The sequence below is a fragment of the Stegodyphus dumicola genome, chromosome 8, assembly GCF_044657685.1.
Source record: "Stegodyphus dumicola isolate Sdum_Otavi_A_Nest chromosome 8, ASM4465768v1".
Classification (NCBI taxonomy): Eukaryota; Metazoa; Arthropoda; class Arachnida; order Araneae; family Eresidae; genus Stegodyphus; species Stegodyphus dumicola.
The window spans coordinates 42,049,804-42,063,332 of NC_140775.1; the positions used below are offsets into that span (position 1 = coordinate 42,049,804).

Consider the following 13,529-nt stretch of genomic DNA (forward strand, 5'->3'; position numbering starts at 1 on the left):
CTAATGTAAACTATTATAAATTTGGCAAAAGCACATATGCTAGTTGTTTATCCACCACAGAAGAAAACTTTTGACTGCATTAAAAAAAAAAAAAAAAAGATGAGAGGATATTGGTTTTCAATTAATTTTAAGGTTTTTATTGTAATTATGTAAAATGATTACTGCTATGTAGGGTGTTGTTTATTTTGAGCTGTAATTTCAATAATTCTGGTTGTATTCACCATTATTTGTGATTTGTGTTTGAAAGTTGCATTGGCAATCGTTGCATGAGCAGCGATTACATAATTAGTTTATTCATCACAAGAAAAGCCATGATTAGGCTATGTGCTATTGTGTTTTCTTTTTTGAAAATATGTTAATGTTTGATTTACTGATGACTGAGGAAGATAAGAGCTGTGAGTAGGCTGTGTTTTAATGTATTTTTCTTAAGAAAACAATTTTTAATTTACTGACAACTGAGGAAGATACTACATCATTCTTCTAAAAAAGAGGTATTTTCTTGTATATTCGAATATGTGAAAATGACACAAAAAGAAGCTATATGTAAATGAAAGAATTTGAAGGGGCAATATAAAAAGTTGCAAGCAAAAGAAAGCGTATACTCCAACAGCTGGTTCAGTGGCTTTAGAATAGCTTTTGTAATAGCACTATGATTTATTTAAGTAAAAAAATTGACATTAATTAAGTGGTGTGAGAAACAACTGAAATTTTCAGAATTTTTGTCTGAAATGCATGTTTTGGTTTGGCAACTAAGTGAGAAAATTTTTACTTGAAAATATACTTTATTAAATTAAGTACTGTCCATTTTTGTCAATGACCTTTTGCCATCCTGATTTCCATGTTCATAAAACTTCTGATTTTTGTCAACAGAAACCGTAATTAAATTAGATTTTACATCATCAGTGTCATAAAAAATTATATCACTTTAGGAGTTCTGAATGGAGTGAAATAAATGGAAATCTGAAAGCTCAAGGTCAGGCCTATATGATGAATGGCACAACACTCCCCAACCTAGTTCTAATAATTTTTGGCGAGAGACCAAAGAATTTTGGAGCATTGCATTATTATATTGGAAAGTAACACCTTTACGATTTGCCAACTCTAGCTGCTTTTCTTGAACTGCTTTGTTCAGTTTGGTGAATTGCTAAAGGTAGATGTATGAATTAAGTACATGGTTTCTTGGTAAAAGTTCGAGGTGCAGAATTCCTTTATAATCCTACCAAACTGACAGCATAATCTTTTTTTTTTTTTTTTTGGTGAATCTCAATTTTTGATGTTCCCGCTTCACTCATAACTTTTTTGATTAACGTTGTTACAAACTATCTACTTTTCATCACCAGTAATCAGTCATTTTAGAAATTGGTCAATTTCATTGCATTTGAGAAGCAAATCACAAATGCTAACATGTTGCACCAAATGAATTTCTTTAAGCTGATGAAGGCCCCATAAATCAGGTTTCTTAACATAGCCAAGCTGTTTTAATTTTTTTAATGCATTATGCACTACATTGAGCTTCTCTGAAGTCTTACGTTCTATGGTGATATAAATTAATAATGGCCTTGATATGGCTCTCATCAACTTTAACTGGACGGCCAGATTGTTGTGATTTTGAGTGAAAAATCACCAGAACGAAATTCAGCAAACCAATTTTGACACTGCCTTTCTTTAAAGGCTTCATTCCCATATACAGCATATAACTTTGTATATTAAGCATAACCAGATTGCGACGCATTCCTCCCTTTTTGAAAATAATACATAGTGTTATAGTAGTTTTCTGTTAACCATGTATTTAATAAAGTTCCGTGTATTTTTTCTGAGCCATGTTTCTCAGTTTCAGAGTTACATGTCTCTGGAATTTCCCAAGTCATGAAAACAGAAGTTGTTTGTTTCTAGACTGTTATATGCTATAGAGTGCCCAGGAAACTGTTAATTTCTATATTGTGTAATTATGCATCATATTATAGAAAAGTAACATTAATAAGGCAAATAAGTTGCAAGGGCAAGAAGGGTATTAGTTTGAATAAAGTAGGTTACATTAATAGTTTGTTGTGAAAGACTGCCTATATGGTTATACATGGTTGTATTAATAATTTACCAAAAAAGATTCGTGATGGTACCTTAGAGGTAGCACACAGTCAGTTTATAGATTAAGTAAAATAATTCAGTATATTTAAAAGGAAAAGTTTATATGTTAAACATCTTGATCATAAATGCTGTTGTCCTCATGCTGTTTTGAAACAATCTAAATCTTATGTTATCTTCATTTTGAATTTCATTGCTAATTTATTTTATTATAGGGAAGCTCACTGCTCTTTTCAAATCTTCCTCCAGTATGTCAAGAATCTGTTCAGGAGGAAGACTTGAAATCAGAAGGTAAAATTTGATTGATTTAAATATTTTAGTTGAGTTATTGATTTCATTTATTTTGTATTAAATATTTCATATGGCTGGAGATATATGTGGATACTAACAGCCAGATTTAAAGTGTTGGTTAACACTTAAATGACTTTTTTTCCTGGGAGTATTTGGTTTTCTCAGAGTTTTAAACTTTAATGATGTTTTTATATGTAAAAAACATCCATCATTGAGGATGTTCACAGACTATTAAATTAAAATCTACATGGTCGAGTAACAATAATTTTTTAGATGAAGTCTGTATGAATTTGAATATTGTTAACACGTTGAAAGTAAAATATATAATTTAAAACTTTTACCAGAAATATAACTATGAATTTTAACATAACTGATGTCCAAAATCATAACAAAAATTTTCAGTGTATTGAATCCGTAAAAGTATTACTGTACATTAAAGCAAAAAATGCTAGTTATAAACAGGGTTGCCACACTGCCTGGAAAACTGAAAAAAGTCAGGGAATTTGAAAATTGACCAAAAAAGTCGGGGAATTTAAATATTTTAGTCAAAATCTGGAAAAGTCAGGTAATGTCATACGGCGATCCCCCAAAAAGCGAGTTTTGTGCCAATGTTGGAAGCGATCACTTTGTTGGCGTATTATGTATCGGATAAGCATCATTCAGGCAACTGGGATAGAGCCAGTTTTCGCAGCTCCAATCAGATTGTCTTTTAGAAAGGCAAAGCAAGTTTCCGGCAAGTTTGGTTTCCAGTAACCTCGAGAATCCTAAGACTCGCATGTGCAGGTTATGTTGAACTAAAGAAAATACCTTCCCATTCTCGTATACAACAAAATTGGTTTAATCGTAGGCTAGAATAGCCTCCCATGTACTCTGTTCTAATATAAGAATGTCTATGTAAAGAAAAAAAGGTTCTATAGATGTAATGTAAATCAGTTTGCTATAGTGCTGCTAGAAAGTGGAGGGGGAAAACTCGCCAAGGGTGGCTACGGAACCTGACGGCGAGAATTTCCCCCTCTGCAATGTGTACAGGAAATTGTGGAGCATGTGTTAAGAAGAAACATTTTTTGACGTGATAATTTATACTTGGATTTTCGTACTTTTTATGCTAAAAATAGCTAATCTACTAATTAATTTACTCGCACAAAAAAATATTTTCCTTTAAAGTTTAAGGAAATTTAAAATGATATTCGTTTTATGTACTCTTGATAAACTTGACCTTCGAACTTCGCAAGCTTTGGCGATAGATATTTCGTGCATGTGCAGCTGTTTCCTATATGTTGGGACGGAGTCATTCCTGTTGCAGAGAAGTTTTTTATCTTAACAATACATATTTTTTTAATTCTAACCTCCATGTACGGTACACATGGGTTATGGCGACATTATGATGAGCAGTAACTACAGTTACCTCTTTCTGTCTCTTATTTTCTGTTTAAGAAGGTGTTGGGTAGTAAACCAGTCATTTTGGTGAGTTTTCAAAATTGTACAAAGGCTGTAGCGAAGACTAAAATTTTACCGCAAAATCTTTTAAACTTCTTTTTTTTTTTTTTTTTTTCATTTTAATAAATGCCTTATTTTTCATTTTGCAGTAAAATAAAAAAAATAGTCACCAGTCACCTAGGCTAACGTTTAATATTCGCCAAAATAGCATTGATTATTGTAATTCAATTTTTAAGTAATTAACTTCATTTTAATGTTATTTGTATCATTTATTGTTCTTCTTTCCTCTAAATTTATTTATTATTAGTTAATAATTCTTTCAAATTTCAGGCAAATTTTTCTGGCATAATTCTGAAACTAAATCTAGCAGTATGATGACATACTATCACAAAATTTAATGCACATATTTTTGTTTATGTATGCTGCTAAATAAATATGAAATACCTGAATTTATTTTTAAATATCATTAAATATATTTCTTTCTTAGTTTAGCTGCAAAATGTCTGAAAAAAAAAAAAAAACTAATTTTTTAATACAGATTGGGCAGATTCTAATCTCAATCTTCAGTGGAGTAAACAACTCCTATTATAGCTATAATAGTAATGCTTTCAGGATTATATATATAATAAGTCATATGAAATTGATAAATTTTTGTGTTTTCAAAGTGGTACCATAATTAATTTACCTCTCGGTACAGCCAATGTGCACTATGCAGATAGATTGGAATTTTCTCAAAACACACCTGGAAAAGTCAGGGAATTTCATTCTTCTCTTTAAGTGGCAACCCTGTATAAAGTGACATAATTAAAAACAATAATAACATAGCTCAAAGGGCAGGAAATTAAATTTTCAATAGCTCTCAATAAACATCTGATCAGAATTTATTTGCATAGTAAATTAATACTTTTATTTTGCATAGTAAATTAATACTTTTATTTTGCATAGTAAATTAGTAGTTTTTGAAAAATCTTATTTATCAATCATATCAATCAATTATTTCTGGGAGTTTTCATGAAATTTTTTCACACACAGTTTATTTTAAAAAAATATGTGCACCTAGAAAAAATTGAGCCATAACTACAAAACAGGGCATGCAAATGTGGTTTACCATGCTGTGTAAATGATTAAGCTTGTTGCACCAATCAGCTTTGTGGAGCAATACAACATGCCTCTGAAGTGCATAGTTGGTAGACTGTAAACAGGCAGGTATGGTGAGTGACATGTATTTGCAACCATGTTGACAGCTTAGGTACACGATATTGTAACAAAAGATGCCTTTAAGATGCACTGGATGGTATTCTGAACAGTTTCCAGACTTTGAGAGAGGTCACATCATAGGGCTTAGTGGCTGTTTAGTCGAACAGGCAAATCATCTGGCATTTTGATTGAAGCAATATGGTTGTTGTCTATCGTTGGAACCAGTGGTATAACGAAGGCATAATCAGCCACTGTAGTGTCTCGGGATGTACCCTGTCTAGTAATATGCGAGATGATCACCCAATTTCAGTTCAACACCATTTCCCCACTGGCTATGGTTTGCAGAAGACCAGATGATGTTGGTCTCAGATCTTGTTTCCATTAAGATTTTTGCCATTGACACTCACCATTAGCAGTGTTATCTTGCATGGTGCCACTCCTGCTCAAGCTGGACATTGTCCATTTGAGAAATGTAATTTCAGCGATGAATCATGATTTTCTCTCTGCTGATGACTGCTGCTAATGTGTCTAGAGATAGAGAAGTGAGCAGTCCAATGTACCATTTGTTACTGAGCTGCACACAACCAGAGCACAAGGTGTGACAGTCTGGTGAGCGATTAGCTGGGTCAGCCATTCACCATTAGTTGTGCTGCGATGTACTTTGACTGCTCACGGGAAAATTGAGAAAATTTTGCAGCCATTTTTAAGGCCTATGCTAGCAGGTCTTTTAGATTCTGTTTTCCAGCAGAACAATGCTTGGCCACATACAGCATGACTTTCCCAACAGTGTCTTTGATGTATTAATGTCCTCGACTGACCTGCCAGACCTGCCATGTATCAAACATGTTAGGGACATGTTGGGCAGGAAAATTCAGCCGTGACAAATGTATCCCAACTCGCTGATTAGTTGCTACATTTGGGCCACGATCAACTGCAGAGGGAATCAATCGGCAACTTAATAGACTCTATGACCAATCGAGTATCAGATTGTAAAGCTGTCAGGGGTGACTTTACCACCTACTGATTTTTGTATTCTTTGTATTGCTGCTCATAAATAAAATGCTTTTTTTTTGTCCCAGTTTTTGATAATTTATTTATCTATTCAAACACTATATTACTGCTGAGTTTCATAGTTGTGACTTTATTCTTTCTGTGTGTTTATATTTTTTGCAACAGAGTGTGTTTACTAAATATATCACATTCTTATTATTACATAGTTTTAAATAATTTTTTTGCAATTTGAAAAACAAGAAATATTTGTTTTCTTGAATGTAAATTTCTTTATAAACAGTAGTTAATGAATAATGTCTTAATTTTTTAAGGTGATATCCTCCATTTATTTTAATGCATTATTTCAGTAGTATCATTCATTACTCAACTTTTTTTAAAATGAAACAATGATATAAAAACAGTTATTATTTATAAAGCAATAATAAATTAATTTATGTGCTGTAATATAAGTTAAATGAATAGACATGTTTTAAAGAATATCAGCTTATAAATTCAGTATTTTTTCTTCTAACTTTTTTTTTTAAAGGTCTGCTTTCTCAGTTTTTTCTACCGTGAATTTTATATATTGTAATTAATTGAAAATATTTATGTATTTTAATGATGGTGGTGATGATATTAACAGTAAAATATTTCTCCCAAGACCATGATTTAGAAAAAATAATGGAAACATTTGATGATGATTCAGATTTGGATGAAGAAAACATAAGTTTTTTCCCTGCTGACATGAAGAATGAGAGTGTATTTGAGAGTCACAACAGGTTTGTGAGATTTATTAAATTACAAAATCAGAAATAATTTTTTGAGCAAATCAATAAAATATGCAGTTACTTTTGTCATAGTGTTAGTGGTTTAAGATATTGAACTTTATCACTTAAAAAGTTTTTGTTATAGATATTTTGATTACATCATTTCACTAAAATATTGCAGCAACATTATATGCATTCTCAAAAATATGTATAATGTAATTCACAAGAATAAGAGTATTTAAACTTTTTATTTTGAATAGTCAGCTATGGATGCTTAATTTTTATATGGAAATAACAGATTAAATCATTAACTGCAACATAATATGAATATTTTTAAAAACTGATGCCTGTCTCTTGTATTCCAGCCATATTTGACTTTTTGTGTTAAAAATGCCTCGTCTAATGAAATAAAAATTCTTTGCCTTTCATATATGTTGTTCCATATTATATTCTATGTTCATATCATGTTAGGTTTTTTATATTAACTGTTGAAATTTTTTATATAATACACCAATAAATTTTTTCTTCACCACTATTCACATATATGTTAGCCTTTGCATTGCTAGTCTAGAAAGTTCAGTTTGTATTTAAGATGTAAAAATATGAAGAAAATTATTGTAATATCCTAGATTAAATAGTTTCTTGAAAGCTAACTTAACTTGAATACTTTTACTATGTTTTAAGTATACCTTAATTAGTTTAGCATATTGCTTACTATTAATATTGATTTTTGCTTGTAAATAATCAAATGTTATATTTTTCTCTTTTAACACATTTCATTGCAACTTAATTTGCCTATGTTAAAGTTTTCACAGAACCACAGTATTTCAGCGGCTTTTTAGCGTTCGTACTAGTATTTTTCTTTTAATTTTGCAGCACAATGTGCAAATTTTTTGACCACGTAGGTCTTTTATCGTTTTTTCTTTCTACTTTACTTTATATATATATATAGAGAAAATGCACTTTTCTTTCTAAAAAATGTTTTTTATATATATTTTTATCATGAGAAACTAAGTTGCCAGAAAAACCAATTTCAGATGTTTTTAAATAAATTTCGGTCGAATTACAGTTAATTTCTATTTATTGCATAATATAAAAAAGTAAAATGTATAAAATTTAAGAAAATATACAGCACTGAGGGAAAAATACCTTAAAAATACAGTTTAGTGTGATAGAGTTCAAACTTCACAGTCTTTGCACAGGTTTCAATAAATCTAATTAATAATCAATCTAATCAATAATTAAATAATGAAGATAATTGCTGAGTGTTTTCTAGCAGCCATTTCTGTAAGAAAAAAGCGGCAAAAAGTGAAGTTTGAGCGTTAATACCACGTGCCTTCAAATGCCGCAATTTAGTGGACAACTAACGATATCTGTTGCCCAAAACGTAAATTAAACACCTAATACTGTATATAATTTATTTCAATGGTTAAAGGGGGAAAAAACGGGATGTGCTTCTCAATAAAGGAAGAAAAACATATGCCCGCAGAAATCACGGGATGAGCAAATTTGCTACATTTGAGTTGAACATGGAAATCACGGGATGATCAGCCAGAGGGTTAAATGCAAGCAATCTCTCTGTGGGATAGTAATTATCATACTTATCTCTGAAATTCTGTGATATATTTTACATTTCTCAATAAGTGAATTTTTGTTATGGTACTTCTATTTAGTGATTTCCCCCCTTGTGTGTGTGAAAATTTTGAGATATTAGGCAGTTACTAAATTTTAATTTTTTGTGAGCATTTTAATAAATTCAACATAATTTTTATTCACTGAAAATGCTAATACATATAACAGACTTGCGAATTCTTTCAGTAAATTCTTTTAATTTCATGGACTCAAAATAAATTTGCAGATCTCCGAGTTTTTAATTCATTTGAATTTAAATAATCTATTCCAAGTGTAGTTTTAAAAAAATAGTTATAGTATTGAAGGAAAAGGAAGTGTTATGAAAAAAATTTGATGCTAACAAATACAAAGCAAACGTATTGTCATCTCTTTTTCAAGCTTAAAATTGTGCAAATTCCTTTTTTTAGTGAGATTTTTTATTAATTTTTATTGTCTGGTCTGTTTTACTCCATTATGATGATTCGAAGAACGTTATATGAAGTCTTAAATAAAAGGTAAATATTTGTATTTAACTTTATATTAAATTGCACTTAATCATGGTTAATATTATTGTTTGGATATTTTTACCGAATCCCCAAAGTCTTGTCTGTTAATTTATGAAAACATGGAAAACACATCACTTATTATGATCAGCAGTTTAATTAATGTGATCAAAATGTTATAGAATAAAAATTTTAAACTGAAATAAATTAGCTAGATAAGTTTAAAAAAAATTTTTTTTTTAATGCGCAGTGATGGAAATGCTGCCAAGTAACAGATTAAGTTGCAAAATAGCTTGATTTTCATGTCAATCATTTAAAATCGGAGGAAAAAAAAAACCTTAGTTTGATATAAATTTTCAAAAACTATTGATTTGAGAGCAATCAAATATGGGTTCCTTTACTTCAGAAGTCAGAAATATTTTTGCAGAATTTTTTCCCTTCTCCTGAAATAAAAATTCTCTGAAAATATCTGCTAAACTGAAGTTTTTTTTTTTCCTTCTAATTTGACAAATTCTTTTCCAGTGAGGTATGCCATTTGAAGATTAGGAGTACAGCATCGGTCAATAATTTATAGATATTGAAAATTGAAATGATATGAATGAATTCATAAATGAACATTTGCATTTTTGTAATTAAAATTATTTGAAAGTACCTATTATATATTTCTAGTTATATTAAATTAGTTCAATTCCAATACTTTTTTCAAGATTTTTTTAAAGTTATTATTGTCCTGTCATTCAGTGGTGGCAACGATCGCTGATCATTATTGTGAAATTCTAAAGGACATGGTCATCCATAATATTTACTGTAAATTCTTTAACATTCTGACTGGTCAGACTGTATATCTAGAATGTTTTTGTGACATCTTTAAGAATGTATATATACACATATATCTTGAAAATTGTCCAAGAAATTAAAGTAATACATTAAAAGTGCATAAATCCAGGTTTAAAGTACCAATTAAAAGCAAGAAAATACTTTGGTAATTTTCCGTTTTGCCAGCGCAGCTGATAAAGTCGCGAATAATGGTACAACCGATGCCAAACGGAATATCCTCGCTGGTAACCTTTTACTCCTCATTTTTAAAACAAGCTGCAGCCATTTCTTATCAGACTGATTGTTTCTTTTGATACTGGCATACAATTACATAGAATTTTTACCAGATAATTCAATTTTATGCCCTAAGGACGTTCGTGGGCGGTAATTAAGACAATTGGGATGCAATCACACAGCTCACCCGATGGCGAAAAGATAGGAAAGGCAAATTCAAGGGTTAAATTCGTCAAATCTGATGAGAATGCACTAGCGAAGTAAAGCACCACGGTTTTATTTAATTTCCGAGTAAGCTATTCGTATGAATTGAAATAATTCTTGGATTTAAACTTGTATTCCAAATTAAGATTTAACTTGAAATTAATGTACATAATTACTGGGAGAATTAGATTTTTGTAGCGTAGTTTATGGGAGATGAGATCACTTGGGGTCACATGATGTGAATCGGCGAATCAGGATATTGTACCATGAAAGCATAGTAAATTCTTAAATTGTCTTTTTACGAGTTTATTGTCTTTATTTGTTGGCTTTTTACAAAATTTTAAACATCATTAAAATGTTTATACCTTGAAAATAAAAAATTCTTAGAACTAACATTTGTCAACATTTTTTATGGGTATACTGTGTGTTTTCGCCAATAAAGTCTGCTTAGCGAGATTTGTGCCAGCAAAACGGAAAAGTCTCAATACTTCTTTTTCATGGCAGTTTTTGGAAATTTGAAAGTTCTTAGTGAAATTCTTAGCTGATCGAGAGTTTAAATGGTATTTTATGAAGTATATCCACACATTTTTATACACATTGCTAATTATTTTTATTGTATTTAGAAGTATTTTGTTAAGTAATACCTTTGAATAATGTAAAACAACCAATATCAAATTTTATGAACATTACAAAATCAACGTAAAATTTTAATTTGGAATAATAAATTTAGTTAATTAATTTTACTAATTAAATTAATATATTAATGAATGTAAGTTTATTAAATATTAATTGTTCCAAATTAATTAAATTAATATATTTTATCATAGAATCTTGTTATAATTAGTTCAGTTATCCAAATGACGAATCATAAAATAATTAAGCCAAATAAAACAATTTGTCAATTTTAAATTGCATTCCTGTGCAGTGCAAAATCATCTTTATTTTTCACATTTCAGAATTTGCAGCTGTAAGTATAAAGGGTTTTCTTCATTTTTATTTTTAATTGACAGGAAATATTTTATTTTTCCTTCAGTTTTATTTTGCTTGAAGGAAATAAATTTTTCATTTCTTTCCATTTTATAGCTACCTTGTTACAAAAATAATGCTTTATTTTTATATTATAAATTTTTAATCTCTCATTTGTGAATTCTGCGCTAAATAGCATTTATTGCTTTTATGCTGATTTATGAATTTTTTGGGTAACATGATGAGAATGATTTCCAGATTATTAAAAAAAATAAGAAGGCAAAATGTTTTTAAAAAACAAGTTAATATATACACAGTGAAAATAAATCTCAGGATGGGTAGAAAGTCTCTGAATATAATAAGTAAAGTTACGTCTAAGCAAACAGTATATGAATTAGCTAGTGAAGGCAAACCTGAATTATTTTTGGCTTAAATACACTATAAACTGTTGAATTTTTAATCTCCTTTGTTCCTCTACTTGAAAGCATACATAAAAAGATTTATTTTTTTTCCCATTGTAATTAAATCAACCAAATACCTACTGGGTTCATGTGTCTTTCGTTGATACAGTCTAACACATAATTTCAGTAAAATTCATAGATGTGTAATCTGATAGACATGCAGTTATGCCATAATTTATTGGGTTTTTGCTTGTTCTCGAGATGTTAATTAGTCCATAGACACACAGCCAATGTATACATAAATGTGACAGCAATTTATTAACAAATTAAAACTTAATTGGAACAGATTAACTATAGACCTTTAAATTACTAATTTCAATCTAAGCACATCCCCCCTTTGCTTTGCATCACTTTCCCTCTAGCCACTCTCCTTTAGCTATCTGCTTTTTCAATGCAAATGTAAATATTATAAATGTTTTACAAAATTTCCTTTCTGTTTCAAATATTGTAATGCTTTTTTCTCAAAAGGCTTTTTTTTGTAACCAAGCCTTTTTCTACTCTGTACTACTTTTCCTTTCTAAGGGGGAAATATGTAAGGTATAAAAATGTGATGGACATTTAAGCATATCTCCCTTCGCTTTGCATCACTTTCCCTGCAGTAACTGCAGTACGAAAACTCTTGCCCAATCAATTTGCAGGATTAAAACAAAGCACTCTGAAATTATAAATTCTCCAACCATGATATTATATGCACACTCTTTTGCTGGCTATGCTTGTTAGCTAAAGGACATCTCTTGCTTGGCTGCTTCTATTCATTATTAAAAATGTAATGCATCATAATCAAAGTTGTGGGGTGCAGATTGTCTGTTCTGCCGTGCTATGTCATAGAGTAATAAACAAATAATAGATAAGTTTTAATTATCAAGTGATTTTGTAATTCTTCAAAAGTTACTGTCATCTACTAAGTAATTGATATTTCAGTGATCTTCAAAACTGCAATCCACTTGCGACTGAAAATAATTTGTGCCTTCTTTAGTTAAGCACATGTTTAATATCAAATTATCTGCAACAAAATAAATCATTATCATCATATATAGAAGGTAAAAAATATGAAAGCAAACTTCTAAATTTAATTGCCTATAAACTCTTTTAATTTTTATTTAATTTGGGGACTTCCTCTCTCTGTCTTAGAAATAGTGCCATAAGTCTAAAATGCATTATTATTGTAAGAGAGTTGTAAGGGATTGACGTTGGAGAGGACTTCATCATAACTTGAAGACTTTGCTGCGTAGTTAGCAAGATGACACTCGAAGAACATATACAACGGTAAATTCCACTCGTAATTTTATTTTGCGATAATGCATGTTATCACTATGGGTGTGCTATACACTTCTCAATTTTCTATACCTCACATTTCTTAAAAAATGGACTAAATTTAAAAATGTAAAATCTACAAGGCTAGAGGCAATGCAAAGCAGTGACACAAAGCAAGAGAAAAGATGGAAGAGAGAGAATTGTGATGCAATTGCCCTTTTTATAGCAAATTCCATTTCAGATCACATGACACTTTAATTACAGGATTTTAAGTTCATATTTCATTGGCAAGTAGTGCACATCAGAATTGTACAGAATTTCAGGGAGACGAATTTATTGCTGTTATTTTTAGAATGAAACTGAAATTAAAGGGCTATTAATTTATTATTTGAAAGCTAGATATTGTATTTTACATATATGTATATATATAAGATTTTGTTTTGAATTGTCTAGGTCAAAACGCCCTCTGTACAAGTTAGATGTTGAAAAAGTTAAGGAAGACTCTGAAGATGAGAGTAATTATTCTGATGCATGCTCTCAGTTCTCTGATGCTGACATAATTGAAATGTTTCCTGGATTTTCATTAACTTCAGCAAGGTCAGATGGTCCCAAATGTATTAAAACTTTTAACGAAAGGTTTGAGAAAGTAAGTAACATTTTTTTATGCTGCTAACCTATGATGTTAAAAGTTGTAAAAGTATAGTAGTAAATTTTCA

The 13,529-nt window shown here is 30.1% G+C and overlaps 1 protein-coding gene across 3 annotated transcripts in view; it reads left to right on the forward strand.

Moving 5' to 3' along the window:
* LTV1 (LTV1 ribosome biogenesis factor) overlaps positions 1–13,529 on the forward strand; it is a 58,973-nt gene that overhangs the window by 33,211 nt on the left and 12,233 nt on the right. For all 3 annotated transcript variants that reach the window (XM_085821782.1, XM_085821781.1, XM_085821783.1), the window contains exons 4-6: positions 2,298–2,373; positions 6,659–6,776; positions 13,267–13,459. In XM_085821782.1, coding sequence (XP_085677908.1) covers positions 2,298–2,373; positions 6,659–6,776; positions 13,267–13,459 — 387 coding nt within the window. The remainder of the gene's footprint in view (positions 1–2,297; positions 2,374–6,658; positions 6,777–13,266; positions 13,460–13,529) is intronic.